Raw genomic sequence first — 17,333 nt, forward strand, 5'->3', positions numbered from 1 at the left:
GGTCCCCCAGGGGGTTGATTGAGGCGGGCCCTCCACTCCTCTTTTTGGTACTAGAGGTTGAACCCAGGGCCCTTTTACTTTGGGGCTACACCCCTAGCCCTAATTTTTAAATTTTGAAACAGGGTCTCATTAAGTTGCAGAGGGCATAAGTAGCTGAGGCTGGCAGTGAACCTGTGAGCCTCCTGTCTCAGCCTCCCAAGTACTAGGATTACAAGCCTTGGCCACCACACCTGGCTTGTTTATTTTGATACAGGGTCTAAGTTGCAAAGGCTCTAAACTGTTGAGGCTAACGACAAACCTACGATTCTCTTAAGCCTCTCAAATGTGATGTGTGCATCACCATACCTGGCTCTATTTATTTAGCAGTACTGAGGATGGAACCCAGGGGCATTCTACCTCCTAACTATACCCCCGTCCTACTTTTTTTTTTTTTTAATTATTTTGAAGCAAGGTCTCACTGAGTTCCAAAGGGCCTCGCTAAGTAACTGAGGTTGGTCACGAACCTGGATCTTCCTGTCTCAGGCTCCCAAAAGCTGGATTACAAGTGTGTGCCACCACACCTGGCTTTTATTTTTTATTTTGAAACAAAGTCTCTGTAAGCTGCTAAGGGTCTGACCAAATTTGCTGAGGCTGGCTTTGAACTTGTGATCCTCCAGTCTTAGCCTCCCAAGTACTGGGATGGCAAGCATGATCACTATCCCCGCTACTCCTTTTTTCCCAGGGGCAGGGGCTCCTTGACCCCCAGCCCCATGCAGACACACACTAAGAGTGAAAACTTCACAGTTATTTTAATCTGCACGTGTTCCAGAGAAGGCCTCTGCCCCTCCCAGCGCCCCTTGCCAGCCCCCCACAGTCTGTGGGTCCCCACATCAGCAGTGGGGAGCTCTCTGGGACTAAGGGTGGCTGGATCTTCAAGCAGAACACTTAAGACGGGCCCAGGGAGGTGGCCCGGCTCTGCCCAGGTCCAAGGCAGTGACAGCAGGTGCCTGACCCTGCGGAGCCGACTGTCAGTGAGGGCTGAGGGCCAGCAGTCCCCGGCAGTGGCCCCGCGCTGTGGAGCTCACAGGGGTGGGTCCCCACCAGCCCCCGGAGTCCTCTGCGGCGCAGGGCTGGGCTCCAGGGCAGTGGGAAGAGGCAGGCCGGAGACGCGGGCCTGGGCAGACAGCAGCTGCCGCCGCGCTGTGGGGAGCAAGGTCCAGAGGGGCCGGCAGCGCCACCCAGAGCCCGGGGAGGCACTAGGGGCGGTACATGGCAAAGGCCAGGAGGCTGAGGAGCAGGGTGAAGCCGGCCAGACCCAGCGTTGCGGTCAGGGGAAAGAAGGGCCGGTACTGGATCTGGCAGTACCAGAGCAGGAGCAGCAGCAGCAGCAGCAGGGGCAGCAACAGGCTGCCGATTTCCAGCCCGGAGGGGCCTGGCTCTGACCCCGGTGGGCAGGGGGGACGTGGGGGCCCGACCCTCGTGGACACGTGGCAGTGGAGCACGCAGTTGGGAGGGAGGTGAAGGCTGCCCAGTGTCTGGGTGTCGTCTCCTAGCAGCTGGCCTTGGTAGATGAGTCTCACCTGCTGTTCCCGGCCCGGAAACTGGGTCCTGAGGAGAGAGGGACCTGGGTGAGAGAGCAGGCCTCAGGCAATCCTAGTCCCTTGTCCAGAGCAAAGCTCCCCCCCTCGCCCTGCCCTCCAGAGATACCCAGGCCATGGCCTCGGGGGGCAGTCCGCCGCTGGGTATGGGGCGCAGTGCCTCCCGGGGCACCTGGGTTCCCTCACGCTGAGGATGAGAGGAACCTCATGCCTGCTGGTCCTTCTGCACCCCCCCCCCCCATTCTCTGTCCTGCTTACCTTTTTAAGGAGCCAATGGTGTCGTGAGGCCAGGCCCTGGCCACCTGCTCCGAGTCATTAAGGAATTTCAGCCGCAGCACTAGGGGTTCCTGTGGGGAGTCCGGCGGTGGCGGTGTGGCTGTGACTCCGGTGCCAGGCTCTGGTGACGCGGCAGGGCCTCTGTGTCTCAGGCTGGGCGCCTCGGCCCCTGGGGCCTCCCCTCTGACGCTGTCCGTGGCCGCCATGGCTTCGGCGGGCTGTGCTGGTGTCGGGGTCCCTGATGGCTGGGGTAGGGGGTCAGCGCCCTCCGCCGTGTGTGTGGAGACCCAGGCGAGGGCCAGCACCAGAAGGCAGGCAAGCACCGCGAAAAGGACGGTCACCTCATCTCCCACGCCTTCAATCAAGGCCATGGCACCCGCCTGGCCGGCGCTACCGAGCTGGAGAGGCACAGAGAGCCGGTGAGGGGCACTCAGGACTCCCAGGCCCCACCCGCCCACCACAATCCCCCACCCTAACTCCTCGGCCCCTGGCTCACCCCAGGTACAGACCCTCTGTCCCCAGTCGCCCTAAATCTGCCTCCTGTCCATCACTAATCCCAAGTCCTAAGTTTGTAACCTGGGTTCTAGGCCTGGAACCCCAACTCCACGTAAGGGTCTCGACCTTCTAAGCAACCCCTCCCCTGAATCTAACCCCCACTGAACTTCACCGCACGCTTACCTATTCTTTGGTCCACTTCATGCCAAAGTTTATCTAGTCCACCTATTTCGCCCCAAAGCTCACTTAATGCTCTGTTGCTAAGTTCTCCACGGGGCAGAAAACGGGTCTTCATGGCCCTCCCGACGCGTCCTGCCTTACTACGGATCCAAACCCCACCCGCGGCACGGGACGGCGTCCCAAATCTTCCCCCGCGTCGTCGACCGTCCACTCCGCCCTGGGGCGATCTGGAGCTCGGCGCGCGCCGCCCACCCCGCCGGCCCCTCCAGGCCCACCCCGGCCCCGCCCGCGGCGGCCCACTCGGCCTCCCGGGACCCCGCGGCCGCGGCGCCCAGCCCCGCCCCAGCCCCGGGCGCGCTCCCCACCCGCCGCCCCATCGGCCCTCCCACCTTCCCGCCTCCCGAGCCCGAGCGCCCGGCGGTGCCGGGGCGGGGCGAGCGGGGCCGGCCGCGGCCTGGGGCGGCGGGTGGGCGCGGCCACGGCGCGGGACTCACCGCCCGGCTGCGCCAGCTCCATCTCGCCCCGCGGGCACTTCCGGGCGGGCGGCGCGGGCCGCGGACACCTGGGCCCCGGCCTCCGCCGCGCCCGGGGCATTGTGGGACTTGTAGTCCGCGCGCGGCCCCGCCCGCCGTCCTCGGCCGTCCTCGCCCGGGCCGGCGGCCGCCTCCCGGCACCGACGGCGCGACGGGCCCCTCGGCTCCCCCACGTCAGAGGGGACGCAGGCGGCGCGGGCCCCGGGTGACCCCCAGCCAGCGCGCCCAGCCAGCTGTGGACACCGGTCCCCCGGGCCGCCGCCGCGCCCAGCAGGACCCCGGAGGCAGCCGCGCCCTCGGACCTGGCGCCCGCCCTGGGCCCTTGTCCCGGGCTCATCAGCCGCGCGATCTCGGGCGGATTATTAAAGCTCTTTGAACACAAGTTTCTTCATTCCTAAAACATCTAAGTCTCTTGAAAAGAAGAAATGCTTACGTTTTATTAAGTACGTGTGGAAACTATGCTAGGTATGTGCCACACTGTAGGTGTACACGGGATTAGCGCACGCCTCCACCCAACCCGATCTGGGAAATTGGCTAGTTCGGTGATTCTGTGCAGAAGATGCTGAGACTTAGCCGGCCTCGTGACAGCTAATTTCAGCTAATTTCTGGATTTTCCCTTCTTCCTCTGGACGCAAGAACCCACAGAAACCTCACATTCTGGCCTTTAAAGGCTACTCTTGAGTATTTATGTGTGTGTGTGTGTGGGGGGGTACTAGGAATTGTTCCCCGGGCCATTCTACCTCCAATCTACACCCCAGCCGTGTGTGTGTGTGTGTGTGTGTGTGTGTGTGTGTGTGTGTGTGTGTTACTGAGGATGGAACCCAGGGCCATTCTACCTCCAAGCTACACCCCCCAGCCCTATTTTTTTATTCTTTCTTTTGAAACGGTCTCACTGAATTGCAGAGAGCCTCACTAAGTAGTGAGGCTGTCCTCGAACAATGATCCTCCCATCTCGGCCTCCTGAATGCTGGGATTACAAGCATGCTGGACCCAAGCCCTATTTTTAAATTTTACTCATTTATTTATTTATTTAGTACTGGGGATTGAACTCAGGAGCATTCTACCTTGGAGATATACCCCTAGCCCTATTTTTTTCTTCAGTACTGGGGATTGAACCCAGGGGCATTCTACTTCTGATCTAACCCCCCCACCCCAGTCCTTTTTTTTTTTTTTTTTTTTTTTTTAGTACTAGGGGTAGGGCCCAGGGGCATTCTACCTCTGAGCTACACTCCCAGTCTATTTTTTTTTTTTTTTTTAATCTTGAAACTGGGTCTCACTAAGTTGTGGAAGGCCTCACTAATTAGTTAAGTCTGGCCAAGAGTCTGTGATTTTCCTGTCTTGGCCTCCCAAGTCCTGGGATTACAAGCATGTGCCATCACAGATCTGTTATGTATTTTATTTGGAAACAGAGTCTCATTAAGTTGCTGAGAGCCTCACTAAGTAGCTGAGGCTGATTTAGAACCTGTGCAATCCTCCTGTCTCAGCCTCCCAAGTACTGAGATTACATGTGCCACCATGCCTGGCCCCAGTCCTATTTTTTTTTTTTTTTTTTTTTTTTACTTTGAAATAGAGTCTAAGTTGTGGAAGGCCTCACTAAGTAGCTGAGGCTGGCTGCAAGCTTGAGATCCTTCTGTTTCAGCCTCTGAAGAACTGGGATTACTAGTGTGGGCCACCACATCCAGTTTTATTATGCGTGTGTGTGTGTGTGTGTGTGTGTGTGTGTGTTACTGGTGATTGAACCCAGAAGCATTCTACCTCTGAGCTATCCCCCCAGTCCTATTTTTTATTCTTTACTTTGAAACAAGGTCTCACTAAGTAGCTGAGGCTGGCTGCAAAACTGAGATCCTTCTGTTTCAGCCTCCCAAGGACTGGGATTACTATTGTGCACCACCACAGCTGATTTTATCCTTAATAGTGGAACAGGGTCCCTCTGGGTTGGTGAGAGACTTGCTATTTGCTGAGGCTGTTCTCAAGTCTGTAATTCTCCTATCTCAGCCTCCCAAATACTGGAATTATAAGCATGTACCACCATGCCCAGCTTCTTAAAACAAAACAAAAACCAGAGTCTCTCTTGGTTGGTTAGAGTCTCCTGTCTCAGCCTCCCAAGTACTGAGTTTACAGGCATGTGGCACCACTCCTGGCTGTGGGCCAGTCACTCTTTTTTTTTTGACGGTACTGGTGATGGAACCCAGGGGCATTTGACCTCCGAGCTACACCCCCTGCCCAATTTTTTATTCTTTATTTTGAAACAGCGCCTCACTAAGTAGCTGAGGCTGTCCGTGAACCGCGATCCTCCAGTCTCAGCCTCCCAAATGCTGGGATTAGAAGCGGCTGGCTTTTTGGCCAGTCACTCTCGATTCAAAATAATCTTCCCTGAAGCTGAGCTCTCTAGCGTACACCTGTAATCCCAGTACTTGGGAGGCTAAGAAAGAAGGATGGAAGATTTGAGGCCAGCCCCAGCAATTTAGCAAGACCCTGTCAATAAATAAGTAAATAAATAAAAGCTGGTGTGGTGGTGCATGCTTGTAATCCCAGCATTCAGGGAGGCTGAGATAGGAGGATCAAGGTTCGTGGACTACCTTAGCTACTCAGGCCTTTTGCAACTTAGTAAGACCCTGTTTCAGAATAAATAATAATAGGGCTGGGGGTGGTGCAGCTTGGAAATAGAAAAAAAAAAAAAAAAAACAAGAAAAGGATCACAGTTTGGGGACAGCCCTAGTTACTACTTAGTGAGGCCCTCTGCAACTGAGACCTTGTTTCCAAATAAAGAATAAAAAATAGGGCTGGGGGTGTAGCTCAGAGGTAGAATGACTCTGGGTCCTGGGTTCCATCCCCAGTACTTAAAAAAAAAAAAAAAAAAAAAAAAAAGGGTATGGTGGAACATGCCTGTGATCCCAGTACTCCAGAGGCTGAAACAGGAGGATTGCAGCTTGAGGACAGCCTCAGAAACTTAGCAAGATTCTCGGAAACCTAGTGAGACCCTGCCAGGTAGTGTACAAGATATTGGGAATACAATGTTTTATCAAATGGTCTCCCCACCCTCACGTGGCTCGTATACTAATGGTGGAGACAGGCATGTAGACAGCCCACCTGTGTGTGTTGAAACAGGAGTGTGCTGATGGTTGGCTGGGGTAACACGTTATTTATTTATTTATTTTGCGGTACTGAGGATGGAACCCAGGGGCATTCTACCTCCGAGCTACACCCCCAGCCCTATTTTTATTTTTTATTTTGAAACAGGGTCTCACTGAGTTGCGGAGGGCCTCACTAAGTAGCTGAGGCTGTCTGCGAACTGCGATCCTCCTGTCTCAGCCTCCCTAATGCTGGGATTACAAGCGTGCCCACCACGCCCGGCTTGAGCTAACACATTAAAGAAGCTCCTTCCCCTTGGCATTTTCCTGGGGGAAGTATACCTGCCTCGTGATGTCAATCCCAATGAAGAGTCTAAAAGAGATGATATGTTGCTTTTAGAACCCCAAAGCGGCAGAGCTAGGTTTTCTGCTCAATATATATTTGCTACTGGGGATGGAACCCAGGGGCATTCTACCTCTGAGCTATACCCCCAGACCTAATTTTTATTCTTTTTTTGTGTGTGGTAATGGGGTTCCTGGAAGCCCTTCTACCTTCAGGCTACACTCCCAGACCTATTTTATTTTTGGAAACAGGGTCTCTTAAGCCAGTGTGGCTGGTTTTGAACCTGCGTAATCCTCCTGTCTCCGCCTCCCAAGCACAGGGATTACAAGTGTGCGCCACCATGCCTGGCTTAATTTTTATTCTTTATTTTGAAACAGAGTCTGAGTTGTAAAGGGCCTCATTAAGTAGTAACTGAGACTGTCCTCGAACTGCGATCCCCTTGCACAGCCTCCCAAACGCTAGAATTACAAGTTTGTGCCACTACGGCCCGGCTCAGCTACTATTTTTTGCAAATGAAGTACAGAGGAGGTGCAGTGCATCCTTAAGGTAGTACAGAAAGTAACCCACATCCCTCAGGAGCTCAGGAAGCCCGGAGTGTAGCTTGCACTTGGGTCCCTGAAAGGTAAGAGAAGCAGGAATGGAGCCTGGTTGGTGCCAGGGCAGCTACATGGAGCGCTGAGGGGCAGGCCACTGTACGCTGGGAAGAGGTCCTGCTTGGCTGGGGACACAGACTGTGTGCAAAAAGGACCATGTGTGTCCACTACGCTCAGAAGAGGGCTGGATTTAGCCCCAGCATATTGCCTGCCTGGGACCACTCCCCCCTCATCCCCCACGGGCCTTAGGGAGGGGGTGTGTTTGTTGGGAGTGGGGGCTAGCAGAACTGCAGACAGCTTTGGCCCCGAGAATGCAGGGGATCCTGGACATTGCAGGGAGCTCCCTGGCCCCTGGAGCCCACGGGCAGGATGGTCAAGGCACAAGGGTAGGAGAGCTAGGAACATCCTAAGAGCCATGTGGGCCTTAGTGAGTCTCCTGCGTGGGATGGAGGGCTGAAGGTATAATTGATTGGGCCTTCATCTTCTTCTGTATCAAGGTAGTCTGGTAGCATTTAGTGAATGCTTTCAGTCTGGGAGGGAGGGGCTTGTGCGTGTGTGTGTGTGTGTGTGTGTGTATGTGTGTGTGTGTGTGTGAGCGCTGGAGGTTGAACCCAGGGACTTTCTACCACTGAGCTGTACCCCAGCCCTTTTATTTTTTCCAGCCCTTTTATTTGTTTGTTTGTTTATTTATTTATTTATTTATTTTGCGGTACTGAAGATGGAACCCAGGGGCATTCTACCTGAGCTGCACCCTTAGCCCTATATTTTTATTCTTTATTTTTGAAACAGGGTCTTGCTAAATTGAGGAGGGCCTCACTAAGCAGCTGAGGGTGTCCGTGAACCACGATCCTCCGGTCCTAGCCTCCTGCCTGAATGCTGGGATTACAAGCGTGTACCCCCACGCCCGGCTTAGTATTTTTTATTTTGGAACGGGGATCTCTGTAAGTGGCTGAGGCAGGCCTCGAACCTCAACCCTCTTGTCTTAGCCTCCGAAGTACTGAGACCACAGGCCTGTACCACCATGGCCGGTAGGGTCTCTTAGGAGAGCCAGCCACAGGAGCGTGGAGATACCGCCCGAGAGATCGTGTCCAGGGGGCGGGCGGGGGGCTGCGGCGGGCGGGGCGGGGCGGGCGGGGGGCTGCGGCGGGCGGGGCGCGCGGCGGCGGGCGGGGCGCGGGGCGGCGGGCGGGGCGCGGGGCGGGCGGGGGGCTGCGGCGGGCGGGGCGCGGGGCGCGCGCGGGCGGGGCGCGGGGCGGCGGGCGGGGCGGCGGGCGGGGCGGCGTGCGTGCGCGTGACGCGGGGGGAGGGCCCGCGCGCTCCCGGCCCCGTTGTTGTCGCTGCCCGAGCGGCTCCGCGGCGGCGGGATCGCGGCGCGGCCCCAGCGAGCGCGGCGGCGCCTCCGGCCGGCCCGGCCCCATGCGCTAGCCCCGCCGCCCGCTCGGCAGTCCCGGCCCTCCCGCCGCCGCCGCCGCCCCGCGCCCCGCGCCCCGGCCGGGCCCGCCCCGGCCCGGAGCCATGAACTTCCAGGCGGGCGGGGGGCAGAGCCCGCAGCAGCAGCAGGGCCTGGCGGCTGCGGGCGGCGGCGGCGGCGGCGGCGGCGCGGGGGGCGGCGGGCAGTTCGGCGGCGCGGGCCCGGGGCCCGGGGGCGGCGGCCCGGCGCAGCCGCTGGCCGGCGGGCCCCCGCCGCAGTTCGCGCTCTCCAACTCGGCGGCCATCCGCGCCGAGATCCAGCGCTTCGAGTCCGTGCATCCCAACATCTACGCCATCTACGACCTGATCGAGCGCATCGAGGACCTGGCGCTGCAGAACCAGATCCGGGAGCACGTCATCTCCATCGAGGGTGAGCGGCCGGGCGGCGGCGGGCTGCGGGCGGGCCCGGGGCCGTGTGGCCGGGGTCCGGGCCCGGGGCCGTGTGGCCGGGGCCGTGTGGCCGGGGTCCGGGCCCGGGGCCGTGTGGCCGGGGCGGCCTGGCCGTGTGGCCGGGGGCCGTGCGCTCGGGCCGGCCCGCCGCTCGTCGTGCGCCCGCGCGGTGGCGGCGCCCGGCGGGGCCGCTCGGAGCCGCACGGACTCCGGGGCCCGGGCCCGGCCGGGGCGGCCCGAGCCTTCCGTTACGGACGGCGGCCTTCCCGGGCGCACGCCCCCCGCCCGGGCAGGCGGGCAGGGCCGGGCGCGGCGCCCGCGTGGGAGGCGGTGGCGGCCCCGCGGCCCCCGCTGGGCGCCCGCTGGCGGCCGAGGCCGGCGACCCGGGGACGCGGCTCCTGGCGCCGGCCGGACCCGGCCACCGCGGTGCCCTGCGCCGGGCTGGGGCCGCCGGGGCGCGGGCAGTGGGATGGCGCTCAGCGGGCGCCCGTGGCCCCCGGGGCGGCGGGGCCGGCCGCGCCCGCAGGCACCCCGCGGCGTGGTGACCTTCCCGCGCGCTTGGGCAGATGGGCGCGCTCGGGGCCATCTGCTGCTTCCTCCGACTGTGTTTGAAAGGGGACGCCCACCCGCAGGCCGTGCGCTCGGCCTTGGTGATATGCAGAGAGAGCCCGTCCGGCTGCGGGTGACTCCGAGTCGTGGGCAGAGGCCTTCCACCGCGTGGGCCGCAGTCAGGGCCACATGTCCATCGTCCTCCCCTTGAGCGAGCGAGGCCGCGGCTCCTGCGCCTGCACCCCCCTTCTGCCTGTAGGGGCCTCCTTAGCGGGAGAGGAGTATGGGGCCCTTGGAGGAGAGGGCCCCACTTGAGCGGGCATCCTCTCTTTTTGTCCCTACATGCCTGTAGGACTTCCTTCTGTCCTTTTCCCAGCCTGCTCTCCTCTCCTTCCTCTCCAGGCTGAGTTCACTGTGAACTAATTAGGTGACAGAAAAAACTCATTATCATGGATCTGAGGAAATGGCCTGAATCACTGCTGTGGCTGGGGACTGGGAGATGGCGCTTGTAGAGCCCAGGGCCCCAAAGAGAAGAGATGACCAGTTTTCCTCCCAGATCTTAAAGGGGCAGGCGCGTTTCCCAAGCCTTGCTGTCTTTTGGAAGAAGTATGAAGTTCTGTTTTTTTTTGTTTGTTTGTTTTTTTGGCAGTACTGGGGATCGGGCCCAGGAGCATTCTATCTCTGAGCTACACTCCCAGCCCTATTTTATTTTTAATTTGAGACAGGTCTTGCTAGGTTGCTAGCAAGTAGTGAGAGTCTCACTACTTGCTGAGGCTGTCCTCGAACCTCTGATCCGCCCAAGTACTGGGATTGTGGCTGTGCACCACCATGCCTGGCTAGTGTGAAGTTCCTGGTCAACTCTAAGATGTCCTCCTTGACCCCTTGGGGAGGTTGCAGAGGCTTGGTAGACAGCTGTGGAGATGGGGGAAAGTCCCCCAGAGCAAATGAGGCCGTGCGCCCTCCCCAGCCCCGGCCGTGTCCCATTGGGCATCTTCTGGGCTGTGAAGGTCACAATCCTGGGACAGTGTACTTGGATTTTATTTTTCCCCTCTGAAATTCATTGTGACAGGCAGAATTTCCATCCCTAAAGCCCCCCCCCCCCCTTGACCAGCTTCCCCACTGTGGTTTGGAAATACCCCACCATTCCATCTGCGTAGCTGGGAGCTTCGGATCTCACCATCACGAAATCTTGGGACCGGTGTCTCACTGTCACCAGACTGGGCCAGCCGCTCCCCCCATCCGTCCTCTCCGCTCCCCATCCCCTTCCCAAGCCTTCCTCCTTCTCCCCTTCTTCACTCTGCCCCACCCCCTGTGGCTTTCTCACTTCTGTTACCTCAGCTTTCTGCTGTAGACAGGCTTCAGAAAAACCCAGACTCCTTCTCCCGTTTGGGCCGTGTATGCTTCCTGCGGTAGGACTCTCCATCTGCCAAGCCATATTGCTTCTGTCCTGCAGAAGCGTCCCCACCGGCCTTGGAGGAGGGCGGGCGAGGCTTCCAGTGCACGGCTGTGCCTGCAGCTGCCTGAACTGAGCCCCCTCGGGCTGCCCCTCTCCTTTAGAGCAGCCCTGGGTGGTTACCTAAACAGCAGAGCCACAGGAGCCTATGCTTCCTAGGGGTGAGCCTCTGTAAAAAGGACCTGCCAGCTGTGGCGGGCACAGACCTGTAATCCTGTGTTTAGGAAGCTGCGGCTGGAGCATCTCAGGTTCGAGGTCAGCCTCAGCAAAGGAGAGAGCCTCTCGGCAACCTAGTGAGAACCTGTCTCTAAACAAAAAATTTTTAGAAGGGCTGAGATTGTAGCTCAGAGGTAGAATGCCCCTGTGCTCAGTCCCTAGTACCCCCCAAAAGAGGGGTGCAACATCTCAGTCCTAGAAAGCCTCTTCTCCCTTCAGCTAATGCTTTGGTGGAGAATTTGTCTGGTCTCTGAAGGTGGAAGCTCTGTGGACATCTCACCTCCGGTCCTTTCTCTGCTTCTCTTAGCCCTAATCCTTTGTCCAGGGCAGGAGGAAACAGGAGACCGTTTGGCTTTCCTCTCTTTCAGGACAGGATTTGAGAGGAGCTAGGCTATTTTGCGAAGTTCCTTTCCCACCAAAGTCCAAGGCAAGGGAAAACCTGCGCATCCTTTGGTCCAGGAAATGAGCCAGCGTGGGGGCTGGAAGGCGCAGTGCGCAGGACCTGCGAGCCGCTCCGCCTCACGGGTAGGAAGACACCAAGCTGAAAAGCCAGGGAGAGTCTGCTGCCTGGCTCCCCCTCTGCACTCAGTCCCAGGGAAAGGACGTCCCCTGACTTGCAAGCGTCTCCTGGCTGTGTCCTAGAAAGAGATGTAGGGAACCAGGCCTGCTGTCAAGATGAGGGACTCTGGGCCAAGCCTGTCAGGAGCCAGACGCTGTTGGAAAAAGTCCCCCGCCCTCAGGCTCTGGGCAGATAGCCTGGAAAGGCCTGCTGGCCCAGGCAGGTGTGCGCCTGGGGACTGCTCCCCAGGGCAGGGCATGCAGGGTGGGCTGCGGCCCAGCTCAGCTCGCTTCCGCCGCGGGCTCAGGGCCTGGACGCCAACCGACCATCCGCGTGGGAGCCATCTGGCTGCTATTGTGCCTGCGGATCCGGCTCGCTCGAGCGACTCGCGCAGCTTCCCCCTTTGTTTTCCCTGGAGTTTGTGTTTTTTCGAGAGCGAAGTTCCTTTGAGCCTTCCAGCTGTCCTGGCCCTCACCCACTCGGCAGTCCCCAGCCTGGCCAGTGGTGGGCGTGGCCGTCTCCTAGGGCCCTGAGTGAGGCAGTGTGGGCTGCTTCCTGTTCCCCTCAACCTGGGCTAGATGGGACACCAGCTGGGGCGGGCATGTTGGGGTGTAGAGGGAGCTTACTGGAGGGCTTCCACCTCAGCGCCCACGCCCTCCCAGGCCCCCGTCCCTCCTGGGACCTTCGGTCAGCCTGCATCTCCTGTCTGTCCTGTGATTGTCCCCAGATAGCCCTGTGAAGGCCAAAGGATCGGGATGTTGGGTCCATTTATAGACTGGGCAGAAGCCGGGTGTGGTGGCGCACACTTGTGATCCCAGCATTCAGGAGGCTGAGACAGGAGGATCGCGGTTCGCGGACAGCCTCAGCTACTTAGTGAGGCCCTCTGCAACTCAGTGAGACCCTGTTTCAAAATAAAGAATAAAAAATTAAAAAGTAGGGCTAGGGTACGTGTAGCTTGGAGGTAGAATGCCCCTGGGTTCCATCCCCAGCACTGCAGGGGGCGGGAAGGAGAAAGAGAAAGACTGGGCAGCTCTCTCCTGAGCCCGCTGCCTGCATGCTGTTCGCTGCCTGCATGCTGTTCCCGGGGGAGTTCCCCACCCTGGCCTTGACTTTCTTCTGGGACTTGCTGACTTGGGCACTGCCCAGCCCAGGCTCCCGAGTGAGATGTCCTGTCCAAGAGGTCCGGGATGGGCTGGGACCTGCACCTGTCTCTCCACCTTTAGGGCTAAGTGCTTGGTGGGGGGGACATGGCTGCTTTTGTAGGACTTTGCACACGAGGGTTCTAGGAATTCTGAAAAAGAGGATGACCCCTGTGGGTGCTGGTAGGCTGGACAAACTGCATTTGTTCCAGATCCATTTATTTAGCTCCTACTGTGTGGCCCAGTTGCATTTGACACTGCAGAAAGCTGGAGAACAAAGAGAAGGGGGAGAGGAGCTAGGGAAGGGCTGGGCTGCTCTTGCCCTGGAGGGCGGCTCAGCCATGGGGGGTTCCAGAGGGCACTGGGAGAGGCAGAAATAAAGCCCGGATTTCTAGAAACCAGGGCAGAGCTTGGAAACCTGGTGAGACTCCCCGGGACCCTGGTCAGAAGAGGGCGAAAGAAAGCCCTTGTCACAGGCCAGGCTGTACCACTTCGGGATCAGCCACATGGAAGACCTCTTACATTCCGTTCAGTCTGCGGCCAGCGGCCTGTGATGCCCAGCCAGGGAAACAGTCCTTCCCCCTAAGCGACACCTGCAGTCTTGGGCATTTATGTGTTTTTTTTCTTCAAGCAATTGCTGGGTTGGGGAGGTTTACCAGGCAGAGCAGCCAGGACCGTAAAGGTTAAGGGATGGGGCTGAGGAGGGGTTCCTGAAAGCAGATAGTGATCCAAGACACAAGTTGGCCTACATGGTGGATCCTGCCTGTCTGCAGGGGACGGGCTCGAGAGGCAGGCAGGACCTCGGGGAGTTGGGAGATACTGGAGGACCCAGGGGCGTCCTACCTTGGAGTAGTTACTGAGGGTCTCAGTTGTTATTAAGTTGTGCTAAGTTGTCGAGGCTGGCTTTGAATGGTGATCTTCCTGTCTCAGCTTCCCAATACTGGGGTTACGGGTGTGGTATAGGGTTATAGGCATGTGCACCATTCATAGTCATTTTTCTACCATTTGGGGGGAGGTTACTGGAGATTCAACCCGGGGCCTTGTGCATGCTGGGCAGGAGCCCTACCACTAAACTCTTGGGAACCCTGAGGTCTGGGGGAGACAGACTCCCCCTGTTTGACCCTGCCTCGACACATCCATGTTGTTGCATGCCCTCTGTGCTACGCAGGTAACTTGAAGTTGGTTAAATCCCGTGTGCCAGCCGCTCCCCCCTGTGCCGCCAGAGGAGGCTGTTTTTAGGTTTACAAGTATTCTTCCACTTTGTGGGGAAGAAGGCCTGCTACGCAGTAGCCTCCCTGGCTCCAGAGGCCACGGTGGGGCTCAGCCTCCAGGTCAGGAACTGTTTGCTCGCACCCAAGGACTAGAGCAGGCTGTCCAGGTGGGCTCCAGGTGAGCCCGGACAGTGGATCCAGAAGACTCTTGGAAGTTTTAGAATACAATTTAGGAGCCGGGTGTGGTGGCGCACGCTTGTAATCCTAGCATTCGGAAGACAGAGAGCGGAGGATCACAGTTCGCGGACATCCTCAGCTACTTAGTGAGGCCCTCCTTCACTTAGTGAGACTATTTCAAAATAAAGAATAAAAGCTGGGTGTAGTGTCACACACTTGTAATCCCAGCATTTGGGAGGCTGAGACCGGAGGATCGCGGTTCACGGACAGCCTCAGTTAAGTGAGGCCCTCTGCAACTTAGTGAGACCCTGTTTCAAATAAAGAATAAAGAATAAAAAATAGGACAGCTGGGCGTGGTGGCGCACACTTGTAATCCCTGCGCTTGGGAGGTGGAGACAGGAGGATCGCACAGGCTCGAAGCCAGCCTTGCTGGCTTAAGAGACCCTGTTTCCAAATAAAAATATAAAAAAAACAGGTCTGGGAGTGTAGCCCGAAGGTAGAAGGGTTTCCAGGAACCCCAGTACCACAAAAAAAAGGGGGGGGTAGGGGGTATAGCTCAGAGGTTAATCCCCAGAACTGCATTTAAAAAATAAAAATGCAATTGAGGGTGAACCAGGGCTCTTCTCTGAGGACATCTTCCTCTGGATGTCCTGAATCCCAGCTGAAGGGTGGCACTACTTGGCTGGGAGTGGTGTGGATGTAGCACACTGGAGAGAAATGCTTCAACGTGAGTTGTTTGAATCTCATTTAAATAAAAATGTCTTTGGAAAGCCCATGCCTGTAAGGCTGAGACAGGAGATCGCACAGGTTCGAAGCCAGCCTCAGCAACTTAGTGAGACCCTGTTTCCAAAGAAAATATAAAAAAGGCCTGGAAGTATATCCCGGAGGTAGATAAGCCCCTGGGTTCCACCCCCAGTACCACACACAAAATAAGTAAATAAATAAATAAATTAATTAATTTTTAAAAAGGGCAGAAGGTATATAACTTGGAGGTAGATTGAACTTTGGGTTTAATCTCCGGTACCAAAAAGAAGGAAAAGAAAAGCACTAAATGGAAATATCGTTGGAAGGCCCGCGCCTGTAATCCCAGTGCTTGGAAGGCTGAGACAGGAGGATTGTAGCTTCGAGTCCTGTCTTAGCGAGACCTCAATTTAGCAAGATCTCATTTTTCTTTCTTTCTTTTTCTTTTTCTTTTCTTTTCTTTTCTTTTTTTTTTTTTTTTTTGGTCCTGGGGATGGAGCCCAGGGGCATTCTACCTCTGAGCTACACCAGCTCTATTTTTTATTCTTTATTTCGAAACAGAGTCTCACTGAGTTGCCAAGGGCCTCACTCAGTAGCTGAGGCTGGCCGCGAACTGTGATCCTCCTGTCTCCGCCTCCCGAGTGCTGGGATGACGAGCCTGCCCCAGGCCCGGCTTTCTTTTTTAACTGGGGGTTGAACCAAGGACATTCTACCTCTGAGCCCTCCCCCAGCCCTACTTTTGTTTATTTTGTTTTGAAACAGCACCTCGCTCCACTGCTGAGGGGCTCGCCGAGTTGCTGAGGCTGGCCTCAAACTTGCGATCCTCCGGTCTCAGCCTTCTAAGTACTGGAATTACAGGCACGCACCACCATGCCTGGCCAGATCCTGTTTCAAAATAAAAAATAAAAGGGACTGGAGGTGTGGCCTGGACATAGAATGTCCTGGGTTCACTCTCTGTACAACAAGAACAAAAATAAATAAGTAAATAAAAACAGTGAAGAAGGAAGTCAAGAAAGAAGGCTGCCGCCTTCCTGCCCAGGGGTTTGGCCGTCCTGACTGCTATGCTTCCTTCTTCCCTGGCCTCTTCCATCAAGGCTCTTTGATCAGTCTCGTGTTTTGTTTTGTTTTTGTGGTCCTGGGGGTTGAACCCAGGGACACGCTTACTCTGAGCTACATCGCCAGCCCTATTTTTTATTTATTTTTGTTTTGGAACAGAGTCTTGCTAGGTTGCTGAGAGCCTCACTACTTGCTGAGGCTGTCCTCGAACCTGTGATCCTCCTGTCTCCGCCTCCTAGGCCCTGGAATTACAGTCACACCCAGCCAGTCTCATGTTGACCATGGCGTTTGTGAGCTAGGGTGGGATTTTGTGGAAGGTTTCTCCGTCGTTCATTTACTTGGCGTCTCCTAGGGTCAGAGTGAGGAGCCCTGGGTCCTGGTCCCTGCTTTGCCACTGCCTGGCTGGGGTGGGGGGGTCCGGCCATTCACCCCAGAGCTCGGGGCCCCTGTCCTGGTCATGTCTGCCTGCGCAGCTGTAGGGTTGGAGTACTTAAACGGCCCTGGCCGTGACCCTGGCTGTGGAGTAAGGCGCAGCCAGGAGCCCAGAGTCTTCTGTCTGTGGTGCTGCCCTGCGCTCCAGGGAGCTCAGAATTGGGAGGGAGCTGGTGGAGAGGGGAGCCTCGGGAGCCTCACCTGCGTGGAGGGGGCGCCACGGACGGCGCGGTTCACTGATAGTCATTCCAGAAGGCGCGGCATCTTATCTACAGCGAGGGCGCACTGTTCATCACCTGCCTCTTTGTCCATTTGTCTGATCCTTTCCTCTGGACGGATTCCCAGAAGAAAATGCTAAGACGATAGAGTCTGCACTTTTGGGGGGCTTCTGCTGCCATTCCGAATCCCAGGGGTAGAGACGGCCTGTTCTCTGCTCTGCTTCCCTGGCAGGTAAGGAAAAGGAGAAAAAAAGATAAAATGGCTTTCCTTGTGTTACTTCGAGTGCTGCTTATTGATTTAGTTATTTTACTAATGAGAATCAGTAAAGGCTTTTGCTGGAGCCGGGCGTGGTGGCGCACGCTTGTCATCCCAGCACTTGGCAGGCTGAGACAGGAGGATCGCGGTTTGCAGACAGCCTCAGCTACTTAGTGAGGCCCTCTGCAACTCAGTGAGACGCTGTTTCAAAATAAAGAAGAAAAAATAGGGCAGGGGTTATAGCTCAGAGGTAGAATGCCCCTGGGTTCCATCCCCAGGACTGCAACAAACAAATAAAAAATGCTTTTGCTTGAGTCTGGGATGTGGTAGAGTACTTTTCCTAGCATATGAGAGGCCCAGGGTTGGATTCCCAGCATTAAAAGTAAATAAATAAATAG

The 17,333-nt window shown here is 57.0% G+C and overlaps 2 protein-coding genes across 6 annotated transcripts in view; one reads left to right on the top strand and one right to left on the bottom strand.

Annotated features, from left to right (window-relative positions):
• Window positions 1–1,142: 1,142 nt before the first annotated feature.
• TMUB1 (transmembrane and ubiquitin like domain containing 1) lies at window positions 1,143–2,239 on the bottom strand. Its single transcript, XM_080701752.1, has 2 exons — window positions 1,836–2,239; window positions 1,143–1,587 (listed from the first exon to the last, which is right to left on the bottom strand). Exons 1-2 carry the CDS (start codon window positions 2,222–2,224, stop codon window positions 1,236–1,238), a joined length of 741 nt encoding a protein of 246 aa, XP_080557878.1. The 5' UTR covers window positions 2,225–2,239; the 3' UTR covers window positions 1,143–1,235.
• A 6,344-nt stretch (window positions 2,240–8,583) lies between these two features.
• The window catches only part of AGAP3 (ArfGAP with GTPase domain, ankyrin repeat and PH domain 3), a gene marked incomplete at both ends in the record, with an annotated part of 54,651 nt that continues 45,901 nt past the window's right edge, over window positions 8,584–17,333 (top strand). For all 5 annotated transcript variants that reach the window (XM_080701074.1, XM_080701075.1, XM_080701076.1 and 2 more), the window contains one exon: window positions 8,584–8,908. In XM_080701074.1, coding sequence (XP_080557200.1) covers window positions 8,584–8,908 — 325 coding nt within the window. The remainder of the gene's footprint in view (window positions 8,909–17,333) is intronic.

Source organism: Muscardinus avellanarius, assembly GCF_963383645.1.
Source record: "Muscardinus avellanarius genome assembly, chromosome: 9".
Lineage (NCBI taxonomy): Eukaryota > Metazoa > Chordata > Mammalia > Rodentia > Gliridae > Muscardinus > Muscardinus avellanarius.